Source organism: Eucalyptus grandis, chromosome 8 (genome assembly GCF_016545825.1).
Source record: "Eucalyptus grandis isolate ANBG69807.140 chromosome 8, ASM1654582v1, whole genome shotgun sequence".
NCBI classification, from domain to species: Eukaryota; Viridiplantae; Streptophyta; class Magnoliopsida; order Myrtales; family Myrtaceae; genus Eucalyptus; species Eucalyptus grandis.
Window position 1 is genome coordinate 55242120 of NC_052619.1, and position 21707 is coordinate 55263826.

Here is a 21707-nt window from a genome sequence, read left to right on the forward strand (position 1 = left end):
CATCTCGGCGCCAAATGAAGATGCCTTGCATGATTTGGCCGTGTTTCGATTTAGGGGTGAGCGGTTCTTGGTTCCGGTTCGATTCCGTCTGTAACTTAGAACCTACCTCGGGTATTAATTTTGAAACCTAGAACCTACTGTCAAAATCGAGAACCTGGAACCTACCGTCACAGGTTCCGGTTGGTTCCAGTTCCAACGTTTTTTTCTTTTTTTCATTTTCGTAGTGGGCGAATATTCGAAAGCCAAAATAATTCAATAGTTGGCACTCAATTTTCAGTACCTGCCAATACACAGCAATGTGAATCTTTTACATCCAAATAGACAACTAATTTCATAGTTTTTTAGAGAAAACATTGTCTAATGTATAATTTGGTGATTCCTTATGGTTAATGTGTTTCATAATAATAACTACGGGCATCTTGTATGAGCATAGGCTCTTGGCATTTCGCTCTTGACCAGTGAGCTGTCTTTGCAATTTACATATTACTCGGGGAAGAGAACATGAGACCTCAACTGCTCCTTTCTTTTTTGGATCTGACACAAGAAAGCAGAGAAGCAAAGGAAATTGAAGACAAACTGACGTTAACAAAATCACAAACACAAAGAACTAATTACACAAAACTAAAAACTAAGCAAAGAATTAGTTCACGAGATTGAGACCTGTTCATAGCACCATCAATCATTCGTGCAGAGTCGCATATTGGTCTCAAGCAACATACCATATGGAAGCATCTCCAGCTAGTTCTGCCTATACGGTATATTGTGGGAGAAGCAATTGCATGGACTCTTGTAAATACACTTCATTTTGCAGTTAGCACATCACAAATAATTGCAGTCACAGAATATCAAAACATGATACTTTATATCTTCAAGTTATCTCGTATGCTACTCAAGATGAACCATAGCTCTATTTCATCAAATCAAAATCGAACATGAGCGAAGATAACAGGGGAAAATAATCTTTCTTCATTCTCTGGTATAGTAGCCAAACAAGCGATAAAAGTTCATCTATCGCTATCACCTTGCAGCCTTTGATCCAGCTAACAGAATGATCCAGCACAGTATCACGTCAGCTCACAGATCCGAAAATAGAGAGCTTCTCTTTTACCTCATTTAGCTCCTCTTAATTCCTCTATGCGAATCTGGCAATCCACGACGAATCTGTTAGTAGCTTCCTTAAAATCCTTCATTTCGCCGGTCTGCGCTCGTTAGAATCCATCCTTCTCCTTCTCTGCCTCAAGCTCCTCCACCTCGCACTTCAACTCCCTAAAATCAAGCATAAATAAGCCATAACGTGCGACCAAAATCTTATGATGACAAGTCTATGCTTCACCTCAGTCGCTGCACATTGTTGTCGTACTCGGCATCGAGAGCGGCAATCTTAGATTCGAGAGCCGAGATCTTCAAGCTCTGCGAAGCCAGGCTCCACTCGAGCCTCAAGCACCTCTCTTCCATCGACCTGATGGCCGCGCGCTTCGACTCCTGGACCAGCAATTTGGCGGCTTGCAGCTCTCTCTCCGCTTGCAAAAATTTCCAGCACCTCTCATCTGCTACCGATCCAAACCGATCGCCTCGCGAAGAAAAGTTCGAGAGATCACGTCGTGGTGGAGTAGACCTGGAGGAGAGAGAGGCGCTGGTTCCTGGTCCGGTCCAGCTGTTCCAGCCGCTCGCCGAACGCCGCGGAGAGCGACATTTCCGTACGGACCGGAAGCTAATCTCAGGCGGCGGCGGCAAGAGGTGGTGACGGTGGCTTGGGGACGGCGGCGGCGGCTCGCGGCGGGAACTGAGATAAGAAAGAGAGGGAAAAAGTAAAAGAAAAGGTAAGGGAAGGAAATCAACGTGGGGTATTGTTTTAAAAAAAGATTTAACCGGTTTCACTTCCGCCGATTTCCAGAAAAAGGGAACTGGGAACTGAACCGGACCCTACAGCGTGGTTCTTCGGTTCCCGGTTTTATTCGGGAACCGTGCTCACCCCTATTTCGATTCTCGTGAATTCATTGTGTCTTTTGTTCTCTCCTACGGAAGGAAGAACGGGGAGAGAGAGAGGAGAGAGGACGAGTCGACAGGAGAGCAGTTCGAGCAAAGGAGAGAGAGCGTCAAAGTCTGCAGAGTGGTGGGCCCTAGGAGAGAGCAGAGGAGGGCGTGGCGCAAATTTTAAATTTCCATTTACATGTGGAGCCACGTATCGACTTCTAAGTAGTCATACCTTTACCTACGTGGAGTGTAAAACCCATCTAATATTTCTCGCTTTTTTTTCTTTTCTTTTAAAAAGGGCCAAATATCACATACAGTCCCTAAACTTCCACTTAATCTACAATCTCGTCTCTAGATTTTTAATTTGTTTAATTTGATCCATGAATTATTGATAAATGTCCAATTTAGTCCCTAACAATTTGAAAATTGACTAATTCCATCATTCCATTAGTTAAAGTTAACAAAATTGGCTTACATGGCTTTTAGTCTCTTAAATATAAAATAAAAAAAAAGGACATGTGGAAATATTAATTACCTTTAAAACAGGTCAAATTGTGGCCACCGTCCAAAAAAAAATACAAAATCACTTATTCTCTTTGCTTTTGTGATTAGTGCTATCATCTCTAGCTGACTCCTAATTTGTTTTCATTTTTAAAGATATATATTGACTTATAATTTTAGTAATCCAACTTAGTTTGACGTCATCAATTAATGCTTCACGTCATCACTTAACGGTTTGAACAAACGGAAGGACTAGATGGAACATTTGTTAATAGTTCAAGGATCAAATTAAGCAAATCGAAAGCTCGGCAATAAAATTGAACATTATATGAAAATTTAGGGACCATTTGTGACATTTTTCCTTTAAAAAGAAAAAAAGAGAGGAAAAGATTATTTTAAAAAAAAAGAAGAAGACAATAAGTGAGATCGGGCCGGGGCCAGGCTGCCCCGGCCTTCTTTCCTCGTCTCTTTGTCCATTTCCTATGGCTTGGACCTGCCCGGCCTCCTTCACCAGCCCGGTCTTCTTTTCCTCTTCCTCTCTCTCTCTCATGCTTTCCGTAGAAAGACGGGAACGCAAGGAGCAAGCGAGGTAGAGGATCGCACAACATGCTCCCAAGGTCGGGTCCAGGAAAGCAAGGCAGCTAGTGGTGGCAAGAGTCATGCGCGCTTGCCGGCCGAGCTTAAAAGGAAGAGAGGAAAACGAGTGGGGAGGGAGGCTCAGTTCGAAGAGTGAGGGAGCCGCGAGCGAGAGAGTGGCTGGAGAAAGGAGATCCAGGAGAGAGCTAGAGGGAGGGGGCGTCGTGAGAGAGAGAGAGTAGAGAGACTATGTCACGCAGCGTTTTATATTTCGGTTCCGTGCTTGATATGATAGGGAGAAGAAAAAAGAAAAAGAACAATTGCAGTGTAGCCTGTGTTTTCCTTAACCATGTATGAGGCTGGCAGTTTTATTTTGACCATTAATCATGTGTGTGAGCGTTTATAGTATCATCAACCAATTTTAGCCCCATCATCAGGGTTGTTCCTAAAATTGTAGGTAGCACTTTTCTACTTTCACAATCTTACATTTATCCCCTCTCTATCCGGATTCACCTAGATTACAAGAGTCTTGCTTTGCCATTTTAAATCCTGGGCAGCTAGATTTGATTCACTTGAATGTGCCGCCAGCCAGATTGTAGGTCATGCGGCCCTTGCCGAGGTCACGCAATCTCAAACGAGGGCTGTCGATGCCAAATCTAGCTGGCCAGTTAGGTCATGGGATGATATGAGACCTATAAGGGATCAAGAAAATGACACTATGGATCAATCCAGGATCTAAAATGTACAAATTAGTTCATTATCAAGACTTGTAAATGATTGATCCATAGAATGACAATGACATATAGATTCACATGAAAAAATGAAAAGAAAGTAGCAACCATGTCTACAATTTACAGTTTCTAGAATAGATTAAGTTATTTCAACTTTTCCCGGTACTACTATCTAATTGGTGGAAATTAAGTTTGGCCGAGTAGCAAGATGTAAAGGAAAATGAGTAAAAAAAAGAAAATCAGTGCAAACACGAAAAATTATAATTTGATGAAGAGATTATTTCCAAGTTTAGAAAAAGAATTGCGGCCTTTAGGCCATTAAACTGTAAAATTATATGTTATGGTCTCTAGTTCTTTTTTTTTCTTTTTTTAATGGCTGTAGACGATGGGGGAGGTCTAGCGGGTCACGTTAGAAAGTCAATACGTAATTGATTGGGTAATTCAGATTTGCTGGATATTCCTCCAATTCAAGTGCGGACCTTTTCCTAAATTTACATGCCATTTTATCCAATTCCAATTATGATTAATTGATTTAAGTCTTCAACTTTATTTCCACACATGCTTCCGGCTAGACTAATGAAAAGGGTTGTCAAAGTCATTGCAAATTGACCGAAGTCTCTATGATCTAAAGCACAAGTAAGGGCTTTTGTTCCTCCATAGTGCGTCATTCAATGGGCTCGGCAGTGGATGGAACCAATTAGAAGTGCAAATCGTGCAACTGAAGCAGCACAACGACTTGGATTCGTGTCGGAGGAGTTTTGAGAGCGAGCTACGACTCATGCCTTGTCGAGCTAATGCGGATTGACCAAAGTTTCCGTATGTTTTGCAGATTGGCCATGTTCAAACATTGCTTCCACACATGCTCCGGCAAATTACTTCCATCGTCATGAACAAGTTACAACTCAGCCAACACATGTAACGAGAGTCGGGTGATTTCTGCACAACAGAAAACAAGAGAATGCAAAAGCTACTGATTCGATTTCGAACTGCCTTTTCCCATCTATTTTTGCATGTATAGGTCTTTAGTAAGATATTAAAAGGCTATGACATCCAGAAAAGATTAGATACTGCCCGGGATCCGGGGCAGGAAAAAGATTTCGGCCCCACTGTCCAACCCGGCCACAACCCCTTACGGGGGTTAGGGTGGACACCCTGGATGGCCCCTGGCTTCCCCCCTGAAAGATTGGGAGCACGCAAAGAGAATGCAAAAGCTACTGATTCGATTTCAAACTGCCTTTTCCCGTCTATTTTTGCATGTACACACAAAGTAATCAACGTCTCATGCAGCGCCTCAGTCTATAAACCATCACTCAATCTTGATTTGTGCAACATAACGAACCAATGACAGAACCTCCAGAAGAAGTGACCACACAATAAGCTTCGTTTGCCTTCTCAGAACAACCCAAGAACTGACTAACTAGAGTCATATTTCATCCGTGCATAATGAGTAAAACTGTATCATTAAACTTACAAAATAAATGTCACTGACTAGCAGAGATTGCGGAGCCGATATTGCTGTAGTAGTAAAGAAAAACATCTCATACGGTCAAACGTCTCATACAGCCACATGATTAAATCGCAGCAGACTGCCGAAGCTTGGAAGTACAGAGCCTGTTGGAAAACAAAAAATCGAGAGGAAACAGCGGTAGACCTATGGCTCCAAATAAAATTGGCCACAATCTTGTCTTTCCGTTCCGTTATGTATAACTATCCTGCCTTCTTCTTGTCCTAACTAAAGAGAGAATGTGGATAAGCGTAGGGAAATTTTCAGCTACCATCCCAAAATAAATGCATGTATTTCAGCCCAACTAGAAACAGTATAAAGAATGCCAGATGAACCCTTCCAATCAGCAGAGCTCCCTTCGCTGTACTCTTTCTGCTTCTTGACTAACCCGGGGTAAAGTTCGACGAAAGAAACTCCAAACTGACTTCCCACCTTCCGTAGGCTTGAGCTTGACCCAATCACAATTCCAATATCTGCCTTAAGGAGGCAAAGTATGTCTCCTATTGAATCTCCAATGTAGATGGTCAAGTTCCTCTTATCGTCCTCCTTGTTCTTCAAAATTTCATCAAATGTTTTGGCCTTGTCAATGGGAGATTCCATCTTTTCAACAATTTCAACAGTAGAAAAAGACTCATCAAAAGTCAACTCATTTGTATGTACATTCAGAAGCTGTAAATCCCCTGTGCCATGAATATCGTGAGTAAATTACATACCCTAGGCAGATAGCAATCTCTTAAGTCCTCACATGCACAGACTGTAGATGAATTGAGCAATAAAAAGATGGTAGTAGCACTCCCAGGTGCTTTCTATGTATTTTAGTGTCCAAGCAAGTAGAAAGTCTTATGCAAAAGATGGGTAGCCCCCAAAAGGAAACGAGTCCACCTGAAGAAAATGCTGATCTAATTAAATCACCACACCAACAGTACGAGAGCACATGGACATTGACATCCACCATCTCATTCTTGATGAGTTTCTTGAAGAAACTGGCGCAACCATCCTGAAGAATCATCCTCTCACCAGCTTTTTTTATGTCTTCAAGATTCAGACCCTTAAGGACCCCGGACTCAATCACTCTGGAATTTGCCCGTTTCTCAAAGTCGGACAGCTGCTGGAGTGCTTTAGCCAGAGCTTCATAATCAAATGCCTCCGCTGCAAGTATTAAACCAAAAATGAAAAGAACATTCTAGACAGTGCTGGCAGGAGAATGTATCAAGGTGTTGAAGAATAAATGCCGCAAACTGTACCTTTTTCAGCTGGCATAATGCTTTCTATGCGTTGTTCATACTCCTCTGTATACTGTCTGGAAAGGATGTCCCATGTCTTCCTCAGTTCAGCTGATGACATCCTAGCAAGTTGACTTTCAGACTGACTTGTATCAGTTCTTGGAGCAGTAACTACAGCAATCTCAGCCAAAATGGCAGAAGAATCAACGACTGTGCAAGTCAGATCAAAATCAGAAAATAACATAAGGCAATTTGCTGCCAAACTGGGATCTCTAATCAAGGGGACAATGGCAGGCTGGGCAAGTGGTTGGGCAAGAAAGAACTCTATTTCAAGTTTCATGGCTTGGTGATAAAGGTTTTCAATGACGTCAAGCTCCTCACCTGTCAAAGAGACACTTAGTTTATCCAGCAAGTCTTCAATTTGCAGAGCTGCTGCCTAAATTAACAGAATAAAAATACCAAGCTATTGAAGTAAGAGGACTTTCCAGTAATGTATTTCACACCAGAGCTAATATAGCAAACTGAAAACCACTCCATCTTCCAACCACGAGAAAGGAGAAAAGGTCACAGCTAAAGTGTATGACCAACCTGAAAACCCTCAGACGAGTATTGTCAATCCACTTTTTGTATGGGTGACTGTCTTTGTTGGCATCTAAGAGTGCCAGGAACTCCTTGCCCAGAAACGCATATAATCTCATGCATGGTGTCATGGCACCAATAGTGTAAGCTGCCACTTTTGTTCTCTCAAATGGAGTAGCAAGTTTTCCAGGACCCTTGACTCCTTCAACCTTCCCTGAGGCTGTTGCTGACAAAAAATCAGTATACTTTACAGTTGCAGAGTTGGGAGTGCTCTCCTTGGTATCTTCCGATCCCCACTCCTGTATAACTCATACAATTAGACCAAGAAAGGACTTGCATGAATCTTGACAGGAATATTGGATGATTTCTTATAGAGAGTGGTCAAGCCATTACTGTTAATCATACTGACTCAACAAAATTCTCTGCTCAGCCATTACTTGAAGTAGAGTAAAATCTTGGGAGAATGTCGGTATGGTCCTTTTCTCTCTGTCAAAAAAAAGATTTACATTTTCTAATCACGACAAGTGAAATATATATATATAAGTCCAAGACAAATGCTACCTAACAAAATCAGCCAACGCAACACGATATACTACTGAATAACTGATGACTTTCCACATTTACAGGTGCTTTTTACTCTCGAATAATCTAAATCTCCTTCCCAACATGAAAAAAGGTGAAAAGCTTCTTTCTATTTGTATCATTCCTCAAAATGTAGCTGATTTTCCAAATTAATGAGCAAAAGAAAAGTCGAGTACCATGTGCACAACTCCTTCAGAGTATACCTCATTTGGATACTTAAAATCCTTCGTAGTTAATTTGTAGATTTCATTTCTCTGCTAATATATGCCTCAAGAGGACTAAGTTTCTGGCTCCCTTCCCTGTATCTGCTAGTCTTCAAAGCACATATATGGATGTTGAAAAGTAAATAACTGAATTCCCTTCACACGGTTGATTGATTTTGCTTTTGGTTGTTTCCTTGCTGTATTGATGGGTAAATGTCCTTTCCTGTAGTTTATAAACTTATTGGAACCTCGTTTCTATGCTTTGGACTGTTCAAGTTTTTGTTTTTTCAGTTGAGTCAATTGTATTTTTGCGATCCAATGCCTATTTGCTAAATCTTCTTGTGGAGACAAAGTTCTAAATGCTTACGCAAAATTTGTTAAATTTAGGTTGTCAGAGACAGGCGGACAGGCAAAACCAAGGGCTATGGATTTGTTAGCTTTGCCGACCCAACTGGCCTTGCTGCTGCGCTCAAGGAGATGAATGGTTTTTATATGTTTTTCACTGACTACTGAGTCTACCATTTTGGAGTGTTTAATAGGCATTTGGAATACCTTGGACTATTTCTTGTGGTTGAAATGTTCATCGATTTTGTTAGCTTTTGAATGTTCATTTTTGGCAATCTTTCACATCTTTACCATGGGCATCAGTTCTGAGGCAATGGATCGTTATCTTTATGAAGCACCTAGCGTGGAGGAGGGATTGTACTTTCAAGATTGCTGCTCTAAGGGTCTCTTTTCTGAATGAGGCTTTGATGATTCCTTGTTATCTTATTGTGTTTAGGCCTCTGATGAAAACCCTTTAGCTTCCATTTGAACACTTTGGGTTTCTAGATGACAAGAATTGCTAATCTGATGTAAAGTCAATTTCACTGTGTGGACACCAACGGACTCGATTTTTTATGTTGAATTCCTAGCTCTGCCACATGAGTATAATATGGAAAATGCTAGAATTATTTAGACTGGTTTATATAATTCATTTACTAAATGACTGTCAAACTGTATTGGTACTTGAATATGGCCTACTTCTTAATGGGGCCATTCACAGTTTAACATGTCATTTAGTACACCAATATTGTAAGCCAATCTCAATTAGTCTAGGATTGCTCATTGCTCATTTAATATTATAAGATGAGAAATGGTTTATTGTGATCAGCCTTGGATCAGAATGAGCAGTTGGGTTCAACCTTCAGTCTGCCGTGATCATAATCAATTTTACTATGCGTAACTCCCTATGTGTTACCTTGACCCTGACATACCTGGGTGAGGGACTGAATTGTTTTTAATTATGTACTATTTCAGGTAAGTACGTGGGGAATCGTCCGATTAAGCTCCGAAAAAGCAACTGGAGGGAGAGAACTGATTATGATGCTCTAGAACGACATAAGGTATCTTAAGAATCATAACTTGGTTCCTCTCTTTCCCTTCCCAGATCTCACCTTCGCTGCTAACATCTCTCTTGTTATTCTGGCAGAATCAAAGTCAGAAGAAGCCAAAGCTTTCAAAGAAGGGGATATTTCACAAATAGCTTTAGAACATTACTTTTACTCATTTCTATGACGGTGATCTTAAGATTTTCGAGGTTTTTTCTCACCGTGTATTAAATCTAGTGATCCATGGGCACTTGAAGTCAGAATCAAATTATGTGATCACCCGATTTCTATCATCTCATCAGTTTCAGCGTTCTCAGGCCATCTGCCTAAACGCCATTTCATACTGTCAATGTCCATGCCTAAACGCCATTTCATACTGTCAATGCCCGTTATTTTATCATGAAATGCCATCATGGAATGTCGGACGTATGATAATCCGTGCTTCATTTCTTGCATTTCACTTATTTTCGTTGAATTCCGATGCAGTATATAGTTTGTTATACTATGGCACATTCGGCGTAGAAACTGTTCCCTATGCTTACATTAGGAACGCCTTTTTGGAATCGCCATTATGCTTAGTGGCGGCTCAGTACTGAGCAGGGGTAGAATTCTCAAGGCGCTGAGTAAATAGTAGAGAGAGAGAGCTGGAACAAAAACTGCCAGCAATAAGTAAATAGTAATCATAGGGTGGAACGATCTATTTGCAAAGTGGTTAACACAAAATCAATGGTCTTTTGCCAAACAAATGATAACAGGAAGGCACATAATTGCTACATCATCATTGATGACTTTTTCACGCCCGTCCGAAGCAAGTTCTTCCTTCCGCATTCCCCCCTTATGAGCAGATTCCATAGTTCTCCAGGTCCAGCTTTGGATCAATGGGTGTCCATGAGTTCGTGCACAGGCATACCTTTGTGTCTATGTGCATGCAATTTGTCCAAAAGAATGCTCTCACCACTTGAAAAATCTATAGCTTCTCTTAGAGCTGCAACTTCCATCATCCGCAGCACTCACCACACACGAGATACCATCTTCTGCACTCGTCACACTATCCTCAAGAACCTGCGAACTTCAATCGGGAAGTTGGTCAGGTTCTTCCTAAACCTTTGGTAGTTCATCCGATCGAGTGTGCAAGAAAGCTGATTCGAACTTGTGAGAGATTGCAATGCGTTTTGTCAGCCTCGATTTAAATGTTGGATTCGCCTGTCTCTCAATCAACTTGCCTAGTTTCTGTAAAAATACAGAGTCAGCTGAATGCATTACCTGATGATGTAGGCCAAATTCAAGAGTCTGAAGAATATGACTATAGGCTTCATTGTTTAGTTGTCCCACCATTTCAGGATATACTTCCAACATATGTGACAGCAACGAGAAGTACTGCAGTGATAAAAAGAAAAGAGGGGAGTAAACATCAAGCAGAACTCAAAGAGAAAAATTCCCAGGTCCATTTCTTGTATGACGTGGATGACTCAACTCACATCACGACAGAGCTTGGGGTACTTCAGCAACTCCAAAGACATCAGAGGAGTGACCGTATGAAGACCATAGAAGACAACCTGCAAAGTCGAAAATTAGACACCATCTAACACAACTCTTTGTGCTTTGCATTATAAGATACACCTGAGATATGCTTGTTCCATGGGCTTCCAAAGAATCCGATGAAAAATCAACCTACACTTGATCAAGTATGGTGGAGTAAATGATTTATGATAGCAAAATACAGAAAACATTAGGAAATGCACAACATGAAATAATCAATGAACAGAAATGTAAGAATACCAGATCCTTTGAACAAAGGCTAGAAAGGAGTTGAAGCAGAGCCCGCAAATCTTTGTATTTCTCTGTTTTTGCATCATTAAGCAAGCCGCTTGACAGACTTAAAGAAATCTCGGAAGAAGGGAGAAAACCAAAATAATCAGTCACCTATAAGATAGTAAAAGAAGAAGCATAAATACCGGCAGCTGGAACATAAACAAAATCTGTCACAAGGTCCTTTTTGTAAATTATGGATGCTACGAAACCAAAACAAGAGATGGAAAAGGGCTTCAACTAAGACTACTTCAAAATCTTCTAGAGAAACTCAGCCAGTCAACAAGAAGAGTCTACCTACAGATAGTTTTCTCACCTTGCCAATATTGTGAGATGAGTAAAGTTGAAGTAAGCGCATGCAGTAATCAATAACAACTGTGGACTCCTGTGCTTCAAGGTAGGTAATTTGTCCGTCCACACATTCAACAACAAACTTAAGCAGCAAATCAATAACTGCAGACTACACAATTAAAAGGGGTTAGTCTCAAATAAACCTTTGGCATCCAATACGATAATTCAGTCAAGCGTGTGTCTACTGCAGCTCAAAAGTGGAATAATAATATAGATTGACATCACAATCTAATATCCCATTACAGAACACAAGCTTGTGCGTATAATTTTAGGTAGTCTGCTGATGATAACATTGGAAATCCTTTTCATCATTCTCTAAGTCAAGAAATTTTCTATGAATTCGAGTATAGCATTTTTTGATTTTTAACCTTAAAGACAGAATTTGTTATTTCAACTTTGAGAAAAACTGCAAAGGGATTCACAGAGCTGCATAAACTAGAACCTTGTGCGACCAGAAGTAAACACCATCAAAGAAAATTATATTTTCTTCTTTTGCTGAGAAAACAACTATGAATTTCTAACTAAATAAACCTACATCATTGATTTGCTGGACCTAAATTCTTTGCTGTGATGCAGATTCCATTTTTACTTGAATAACGACTTAACATGGGAAGGATTGTGCTAAGTTCATACACGAATACCTCATGCTTATAAACTCCGAGAAGACTCAAAGTAAAATTTAATATTGGAAACCCCATCTCATATATGGACTTCTGCATTCGAGGTTCCGTTGCACTGGCAGCTCCACGAAGCTGCTCCAACAGACAACTAACCTACATGAGCCCACATCAATGAAAAATGAGGAAGAAAATGGTAACTGACAGGTGTGTAGTTAAACAATTGGACCTTGTTGCCGCAAGTTGGTGTAAAAAGAATCCATCCCTTACCGACAGGATAATATCTGGCTGTTCAGCAACTCTTTTCAAGTCATTCCTGGAGGATATCTCTACTAGGTATGTTGTCATATGTCCCATAAGATTTCTCACATACCTGAGAACGCACCTTGGCGTTAGTCCTGAGGCAAAATCAATGCTTTAAATTATTCCTGAACAAAGAGGAGAACCGCACTCACCGATTTGCTGGCTCAGAATCTCTAAAGCCAGATACAGAAAGAACAAGTGTTTGAGCCAAGGATTTCTAACAAATAGAGAGAAGATGACGTTCAGCAAAATGGAGAAAGTACTATAACCCATTTGAGAAAACTATAACTCCTACCTCGTGAGATGCATTCAACATAAACAGCGTTTTCTCATTAGCAAAAGCAATGGCCAGCTTGCTCCAGGATTCCTGTGAAAAACATCAAGACAGAGTTGACATTTATGCCAAAATAACAAGAATTTTAAGTTTTTCAAAGTATCTACTTGCCAGATATTCACGGTTATTGATAACAAGACAAAAATTAAGTAGCTTACCAGCGTTACAAGGTGGATGCATATGTTCTTTTGCGTAACTAGTGCATGAAGCAGCTGGTAACAGGTCAGGCCCTACAAAAGTAGAAAAAGTATTAATTAGTCCATCCTTTTGAAAAAGTTTCTAAAATACTGAAAAAGTAATAACACAGTGGTTCGGGGGCAATGCCCTAATTATGGGAAACAGAACTATTCTTGAAGCAGGAGCAAGCAATTTCAGCACAAATGTAAAAAACCATCACACGATAATGCATCATATGGTACTTAAAACAAAATATGCATCGCTTAAGCAAGTTGTAATGCCAAAGATAGAACAGAAATAGCAGTTCATCAGAAATTTGCTGGAGCGATCTGCAGAATATGCCTCTCTTCTGCAATGAGTTCTAATGCTTCCGTCGTTTTATTCTGTTTTTTCTCTTCCAATCTCTCTCTGTCATTCTTTCTGCCTATTACTGTCACCTTTTGTTTTTCCTAATGCATGATTGTTGACTGAACACTGTTTCATTTCTTCTGTGATGAGTTCTAATGCTTCCAACTTTTTTGTTTTTTCTTCCTCAATTTCTACCTCTCATTCTCTTTACCTATTCCCGTCACCTTCTTCTGTTCCTTAATCAATGCATATAAACTAAAATCTATTTAGTTACTTCCATCAAGTTAATCTGCCTCCCTCAACTGGGTATGCAGAAGGAAGCAGAAAATAATTATTGTTCTTTTTTTCTTTTTCTTTTCCTTTTATCCTGTTTCGGCTGGGGGCACTCAAGTGTTCTATTCCAGTGACTGTACCTGCAAGATCTTCTCCCCTGGATAGGACACGAATGTTGTTGCTATGGCTACCTGGACAATGATGTCAAGCACAGTCTTGCCATGATCATACTAATGAGTTTGTAACCCATTTGGCAGCTTTCGAGTTATAAAAATCTCAAACTAGTACCGTAATATCAAATCTATCATTCACAAAAAAACTTATGTCCAACACCCTAAACTAATATTGAACGAGAGTATTGATTTGTGATTTTTTTTTTAATATGAAAAACTGTTTAAGGTAAATGTGATACGGGAATATTTCTACCAAGAAAATTATTTTTGGATAAATGTGATATGTTTGTATTTGTTTAAATTTTGATAGTATTTCTAGATACAATTTCATGAGCTCAAATCCAATCTAACCCAAGCAGGACAACACTTCAAGTCCTTCATATAGCCCCGTTTGGTTCAGCATTCCTAAAGGACTTTCATAGCTGAAAGCCTATTGGGAAAAAATTTAAGTGTTTGGTTTAGGATTTGGAGGTGTCCTTGGCCAAATACTTTAAGCTTTTAATATTTTGGAAATGCAAGTTCACATCTACTGTTCATCCGTTGACTTCTTTTATTTATTTTTTTAAAACCGATTATCTTCCCCACACCCCAACCATCGTTGATCGGCGACGGAGTTTCATCATATTTTATTTTTATTTTTTTTAAATAATAAAAACCCTTTGCAAATGTTGGGTTCACCTCTTGTTTTTTGTCATTTTTATCTTTTGACAATCAATAGCCTAATTTTTTATCAATACACTAGAATGATAATTAATTAACAAAGATGATTAATACTACAATAATTAAAAAAAAAAAAAATATTCAAAGTTGAAAACAAACCTAAAAGAACCCTAGGCCAAAAGTTGAGTTTTGTATCTAATCTATAATTAAATTCTTTTAATATAATTTTTAAATAAATTTACTAATATATATATTTTACATTACTCTCAATATGAAAATGTAAAAGGTTATATAGTCATTGTTTCTTTTTGCAATTTTAAAAATACTAAAACTAAAAAACTTAATTTCTTGAGCTTTGCATCTAATCTATAATCAAATTCTTTTGATATAATTTTTAAATAAATTTACTAATATATATATATATATATATATTTTACATTACTCTCAACATGAAAATGTAAAATGTTATATAGTCATTGTTTCTTTTTTGCAATTTTATTGTTTCTTTTTTGCAATTTTAAAAATACTAAAACTAAAAAACTTAATTTGGTCATACAAAGAACTTTTCAAATATATATTTACCAAACGATCTTGATTTCAAAGACTTTTCGTTAATAAGTTTATCAAACAGTCTAGCATTTCGGAAAACCTCTTTACCTAAAAAGTATTTGCATTATCCCAATGGCATTTCCCAAAAACTGAACCAAACAGGCCCTAGAATCACTTGAGCAAATCTCCAACTCAATATTCGCTTAATTTTCATTTTCTTTTTTGTTTTAATGACCCAATAAATATACAAACCAATAATGTAAATTTGATGCAAAAACCGCACATCATTAACATGATATCCAAATTTTAGTTCAATATTTATTATAGTTCCTAAACTTTTAAACATTTTCATATAGGGGTTATATTGTATATTTATTAATAATTTTATATATATTCTAACTTTTACATTACAAACTCATATTCCACGATTTTTACGCATGAGAGATTCATATTAAATTAAAGTTATGGATTACATTGCATGAATTATAAATTCAGGGACGACATTATGCATTAAACTGAAGTACGGATAATATTTGTCCTAGTACATCAAATCTAATTAATTAGATCTCAACTAATTATTAAGCCTAGTCTGAGCAACATGGTGGGAACTTCCACCTTAGGGCCTGATATTTCGTTCACCGCCTTACGAACACATTATCCATTTCTCTCCCCCTCTCAACTTCGCAAGACCAGTTCGACAATGGCGACCGTCGCCTCCACGTCCCCGCTGATCCGTCTCTCTCCGCGGTTTCAAGCCCGCTCCACGTCCGGGAAGCGCGCCAACGGCGGCGGCAAGCCTCCGCGCTCCCGCCGGCGGTCCGAGAAGCGGGCCTCCGCACCCGTCACGAGCCGCCGCCCCGGCCCGTCGCTCCGGCGAGCTCCTCCGGCCCCGAGGCGACCACCTACACTCGCCTCCCTCCCAGGGAGGACTTCTCGGCCGCGCCCATCGATGCCGTGAGCGAGGTGAAGCTCTCCGATTCTCGCATTGCGCTTGTTGATGGTGAAGTCGATAGCTTTAGCGGTGAAGTAGGAGAGGAATATGATTATGGTGACCTGGAAGATGGCGCTGATGGTAGTTTGGGGCTTGACTATGTGTCGCGAGATGTGTTTGAAGGAAAGCCGAGTGCTCGAATTGATGGCGGTGGCGACTATGATGATGACGATGATGATGAGGAGGAGGAGGAGGAAGAAGGAGATGGTGATTATGGAGAATTTGAAGATGAGGAGGAAGTGTTAGGGTTTGACGGTGGACAGATGGTTAGGGGGTTCGACAGTGATGGTAATAAAGTCGTGGCAAGGCTTTACACTGTTGGTGATGACGACGATGAAAATGATTGTTTTGCTGGCAAAAAATTGGGGCTCAAGGACGGCAAGGCGGTGAATTTGGTAGATTCTGAGGGTGAACTAGATGATGAGGAAGCTCGAGTGAAGGAGAAGGGGGTGCCGGCAGTGATGAGGTGTTTTGACCGAGCCAAGATATTTGTGAAAGCTGGGGATGGTGGCAATGGCGTGGTGGCATTCCGCCGCGAGAAATACGTTCCTTTGGGGGGTCCATCAGGCGGCGATGGAGGGAGAGGGGGGAATGTTTACTTGGAAGTTGATGGTTCAATGAACTCATTGTTGCCGTTTAGGAATAGCGTGCATTTCAGGGCTGGGAGAGGGAGGCATGGCCAGGGGAGCAAGATGGCTGGGGCTAAGGGTGAGGATGTTGTGGTGAAGGTGGCCCCTGGGACGGTTGTCAAAGAGGCGGGGAAAGAGGACGTGTTGTTGGAGTTGTTGAATCCAGGACAGAAGGCATTGTTGTTGCCAGGTGGTAGAGGAGGAAGAGGGAATGCTTCGTTCAAGTCAGGGATGAATAAGGTGCCTCGGATAGCTGAGAATGGTGAAGAGGGTCCAGAGATGTGAGTATTTGTCTTAGAAACTATACCATGTCTTTGGAGATTGTTGATATATATTGGGTTTGCCATAAAGCGGTTTACGTGTTTTTGCCTTTTAGACATATTAGTAGCATTGCAGATTGATTTGCTTTTTTTACCATGATGTTTTTTTATATCTGCTCTGGTTTGACACAGGATATAAATTTTGTGGACGAATAACTATGAAAACTTATGTGCATAGTCGAATCCTTATACAACGTAATGTACAATACAGTTGCTGGCCGGGTTGATTTATTTATTTATTTTTCCTTTTGTCAGTAAAAGTTAATTGTATGTCATTACACTTTCAGGAAGTGATAAGCAATGTTTATCCTACTTTGTGATTGAGAAAGCACATGGAATGACTATGAAATAAAACTAAGACTTGAGCTAGATTAATTACTAGTCACCCAGAATCATAGCAACTTCAAGTTGAATTTCCAGGATCAAAACAATAAATTATATGATCAAGTTCATTATTCAGGAATTGAAACAGAACATTGGTTTGCCAGCAATAGCTGAAAGGAGGCCTTATGTCATCACGAACTGGCTCTAATGCATCATGATTTGTTGAGCTTTATTATTTGGGCATATTAACTTTGGGGTAGTTTTAGTCAAGGTTCTCCTCAAAAGGCTTCTCGAGTGCGTGAAACTAAGGATGGTCTTTTGGTCAGGTGGTTAGAGCTGGAGCTGAAGCTGGTTGCGGATGTCGGAATTGTTGGTGTCCCTAATGCAGGAAAAAGCACCTTTTTAAGTGTGATAAGTGCTGCGCAGCCGACAATAGCAAATTACCCCTTTACAACTTTACTACCTAATCTGGGTGTTGTATCATTTGACTATGATTCTACCATTGTTGTAGCAGACCTACCAGGTTTACTTGAAGGAGCGCACCAAGGTTTTGGTTTAGGTCATGAGTTTTTACGACACACAGAGAGGTGTTCTACTCTGGTAGGCTACATGTTAGAACTTGTTTCTCGTTGTTGTCTACACTTCAATAAGCTGTCTATAGTGCAGCTCATGTGTTTGTCTGTATCTTGGGGCTTTTTATGATTTTCAATGGCATACGTTGTCTTTTGTTACTAGGCATAACTTTTACAGTTTCTATCCTTCTCAATTGGGAAAATACCTAGGAAGACTGGGGATTCATTTTGTGGTAATGCATTTTATTTTGTTGCATTTCGAGGAACTAATTCATATCCCATGAGCTGCAGAAGGTTTTTAGTTGGGGGTTTTGAGTTTCTGTATTAAATGCTTCATTTCTATTCTGGTTTTGACCTTTGAGGCCAAATATACGATGACCTCATTGTAGATTGTAGATAACTTTGAATCTAATGGGTGCATAACAAATATGATTTCTGGTGGTGTTTCCTTAAGTATTTTGGCACAAATGACTCAGTTTCATTGGGTCGAAATTGGGTACAAATAAGCTGTTCGTGGTTCACATTTTAATGTGGCATCATTTCATTGTTTAGTATGCTTCATCTGTCTCACAATTTCATGTCTTCAAAATTGTCGGATGGCTAAAGTATTTGAAAAAAGAGAGAGAGGTGAAAGTGTCATAACTAATGGCATAGGAAAGTATGTTAAACGATTGCGTCGACAGAGGTGGAAAGTCAACATTTGCCCATAATTACTCACTTTTACTCTATGCAGTTATATCTTAGTTGATTTATTGCTGATACTTTTGATCCTTAGGTACATGTGGTTGATGGATCATCGGAGCAGCCAGAGCTTGAGTTTGATGCTGTCCGACTTGAGCTGGAATTATTCAGCCCTGAACTTGCTGAAAAGCCATATGTAGTTGCTTTTAACAAAATGGATCTTCCAGAGGCATATGAGAGATGGCCATCATTCAAGGAAAGGCTGGAAGCTCGTGGGATTCAAAGTTTCTGTATGAGTGCAGTGAAAAGAGAAGGCACTTATCAAGTAATTTCGGCTGCTTATGACACTTTACAGAAGCATAAGGAAGCAAAGGGCAGTTTTGAAGGTCAGGCTTGTTGTCTTACATGCTTCCCCCATCTTGCAATCCCACACTTTTTCTCAGATGTACTTTGTTAATGCCTTCTCATTTTGTTTTCCCTGCAAAGGTTACAGAACCAGTATGTTTCTGTGATCTTTTTTTTATTCATCTTATTTAATTTAAGGAATATTGATGAGTTTTATTTGCATTTAGGTTGGGTGGATCCCAGCAGTCTGAACCATGTAGCTGAAAAGGTAAAGGATCAAAGAAAAGCTTCAATTAGTGATTTTGAAATCACTCATGACAGAGGTTCGCGCACTTGGCATGTTATTGGATCTGGATTACGACGATTTGTTCAAATGACAAACTGGAGGTAGGATGATTATTACTCGATGGCCATTGCTAAGCAATGCTATGCAGTTCTCTTTCCCTTTTTCCGTCTTGATCAGCTTATCAGTGCATGGTGTATTTTTCAGTGCTTATATCTAGATTGTGTAATGCAACTCTAAGACTGAAGAGATTAGGATAGTAAAGTTGCCCTGCTTGTTTAGTCATGGCAATCTGGGATTCGCCATAGAGAGGAAGGATGCAGCTCATACCATCAAAATTGGATTACTCGTCCCCTTTCTCTTAGCACATATGCTCCCCATATATGTTTGATTTGCTGACTAATTAGTTGAAGTTCATATTCTTTGTTTTGAGTAACTGATTGTGAGAAATTGCAAAGTCTCTATCAATTTATCTGGACAGAGTCCAATCATATGTTTCATAAGTATTTGGGGAACCTAGGAACTTTTTAGGAGTTGGAGTCATGAGAAGTCAAGTTGCAAATTTTTTTGTATTGTTTGATATCTATCTGACAGCCAGATGTGTATACGTTTATGGGGATTTGATTAGTTCTACCTGTGTTGGCAGAAAATTCTTTTCCTTCGCATATCATCTGTTGGTCTATTTCTTGAAATGTATTCAGTATGATTAAATTCTTTTCCTTCGCATATCATCTGCTGGTCTATTTCTTGAAATGTATTCAGTATGATTTCTTCACTTAAGAACTGTTGTTAATATTTTCTATAACAGGTATCTTGATTCAGAGAAAAGGTTCCGGCATGTCTTGGAGGCTTGTGGTGTGAATAAGACTCTCATAAAACTCGGTGTAAAGGAAGGGGACACAGTCGTCGTTGGAGAGGTAGACGTCGGTTAGCTTCTCTCTTATTCTCACATCTTTAATCATTTGAAGCTTGATAATGCATGGAGTATACATGAATATTGAAGCTTGCACATGTAATGCCACATGGCAAACATTGGCCACGGTGCAATTCAAATTGACATTCTTCAGAGTGCTTTTGCATCCGATTGCAATCTCTAGATTCTTTACCTCTATTTTGTACATCCTCTAATACAGTGTAGACTTACTTTCATAATGACAATATGTTCCACAATGTTCTTTCTTGTCTAAAAAAATTACTAGTTATCAGTACCAAATGCAATTTTGGATATTCTTCTGGCTTGGATGAAGTTAATCCCATCAAGAAAATGAGGAGCCTCTCTCTTTTATTTCTTTCGCCAGTCTCATGAAGTGACTTTTTGAGCAAATGCTCGGAAATCCCAGATATCCTGTCATTTTTTAGAAGATTTTATTCTTTTCTTTATTATCGATTGAGTCATAATAAGATGGATTATGTTTTAAATTTTGTCAGTTGGAGATGGTGTGGCATGATTCCGCTAAGGGAACAGGTCCATCAAGTGTAAATAAGGCATCCACGGATTCGGTTAGATGGCCTCAGTGGAAATAGCTTGCCTGTATATGGCCATCGCTATCTATTATCTGGTAATTATGTTTGATTCATGTAGTTTATGATCTGAAGATTACTTTGACGTCTTATGCCTGCCATTCTCTTGCTTCCCTCATAAACAGTTTTTATTACTCCACTGCAGTTGGATTACGCGCACATCTAAGCATCCGCTTGTACGTCATCATGAAAGTGCTAGTGGTACTCTCTGCCTTGAAAAGAATTTGTAGAAATGAGGGGGCAGTTTTGCAGGTATTGTCTTGTCTGTCTTCTGCATTTTATGACCCATTGGGCATTTCTCGACTAGAAATTTGTCTAACATGATTGTCATAAAATGGATGCATTGTCAAGCTGAGAAGATTGATCTGATTCACTTTTCAGCTAATGGAAACCAGGAGTGACAACATGAAGGAGTAACTGTCTGAATCTATGTGTCTGACAGGGCGCGGTACTTCCTAATAAGCAGTCAACTTCTGGTTTGCTTACAATGATCTCAAACGTTGGAACTGAAGATCCAGAAAACTTTATCTAAGTGCTGCATTTAACCAGACGGGCTGCTGATGAAACGGTCTGGTGAGAGAATCTATCAAAGGCAAGAGAGTAGGGTTTCTCTAAGAACCATTCTATTATCGTTATTTGTAACCCGGATCCTCGTTGTTACGAGGCAATTCTATTATCGTTATTTGTAACCCGGATCCTCGTCGGCAAACACCATTACCTCCGGCATTGAATTCAATGGGGGGAAAGAGGTAACTGCATGATTTCTGGAAAAGTCGGTTGTGTTATAAGGAGCATTCGAGGAGAACCATCAATGTGCTAATGATCCCTGAATGTACTATGCTCCCTTGCAACCCAAAGAAGAAAATGAAGAATGTAATGACCGGGGCTTGTCTCAATGGCCATCATTCTTGTATAGGGGGGTTTATGGGTTTATTGTGTTTCTCCAGGTGGGCCCATTAGGGGCCCGCCGAGCTTCTCATAGAGGAGCTCCAAAAGGAATACACCTAACAGACCAAAATAAAAATGGTAATGAAGAATGCACGTTACTGAAAACAAATGGAAGAGACCATTTCTTCCATTCTAATGTGTTGTCAACAGAAGGGAACACGGTCTGGGAAACCGATCACTCTTCTGCCGAAACGTGAATCTTGCTACTGACTACTGAGTGTACCGACGGCATCGATGTACTCATTGGGGGTGGTTG

The 21707-nt window shown here is 39.8% G+C and overlaps 3 protein-coding genes and 2 long non-coding RNA genes across 5 annotated transcripts; 2 read left to right on the plus strand and 3 right to left on the minus strand.

Annotated features, from left to right (window-relative positions):
* Positions 1-5553: 5553 nt before the first annotated feature.
* On the minus strand, positions 5554-7708 carry LOC104417500 (bifunctional TH2 protein, mitochondrial-like). Its single transcript, XM_039300144.1, is given in 6 exon segments — positions 5554-5966; positions 6169-6435; positions 6531-6945; positions 7098-7120; positions 7123-7387; positions 7655-7708. Coding segments are annotated over 6 exon segments (1437 nt in total).
* Positions 7709-8341: 633 nt separating this feature from the next.
* Positions 8342-9536, plus strand: LOC104415102. Its single transcript, XR_720328.3, has 3 exons — positions 8342-8357; positions 9173-9258; positions 9345-9536. It is a non-coding gene; the product is annotated as an uncharacterized LOC104415102 (long non-coding RNA).
* A 658-nt stretch (positions 9537-10194) lies between these two features.
* On the minus strand, positions 10195-12368 carry LOC104417501 (exportin-4-like). Its single transcript, XM_039300145.1, has 8 exons — positions 12291-12368; positions 12045-12176; positions 11369-11512; positions 11023-11130; positions 10864-10914; positions 10722-10799; positions 10507-10620; positions 10195-10305 (listed from the first exon to the last, which is right to left on the minus strand). The coding sequence occupies exons 1-8, from the start codon at positions 12366-12368 to the stop codon at positions 10195-10197; spliced, it is 816 nt and encodes a 271-aa protein (XP_039156079.1).
* Positions 12369-12482: 114 nt separating this feature from the next.
* Positions 12483-12896, minus strand: LOC120286739. Its single transcript, XR_005545442.1, has 3 exons — positions 12816-12896; positions 12619-12690; positions 12483-12540 (listed from the first exon to the last, which is right to left on the minus strand). It is a non-coding gene; the product is annotated as an uncharacterized LOC120286739 (long non-coding RNA).
* A 2568-nt stretch (positions 12897-15464) lies between these two features.
* LOC104417502 (GTP-binding protein OBGC, chloroplastic) lies at positions 15465-21323 on the plus strand (the record flags this gene model as incomplete). Its single annotated transcript, XM_039298697.1, has 8 exons — positions 15465-16738; positions 17428-17701; positions 18449-18740; positions 18927-19086; positions 19791-19899; positions 20411-20541; positions 20649-20755; positions 20885-21323. Coding segments are annotated over 6 exons (2205 nt in total), but the record flags the coding sequence as incomplete, so codon positions are not given.
* Positions 21324-21707: the final 384 nt, after the last annotated feature.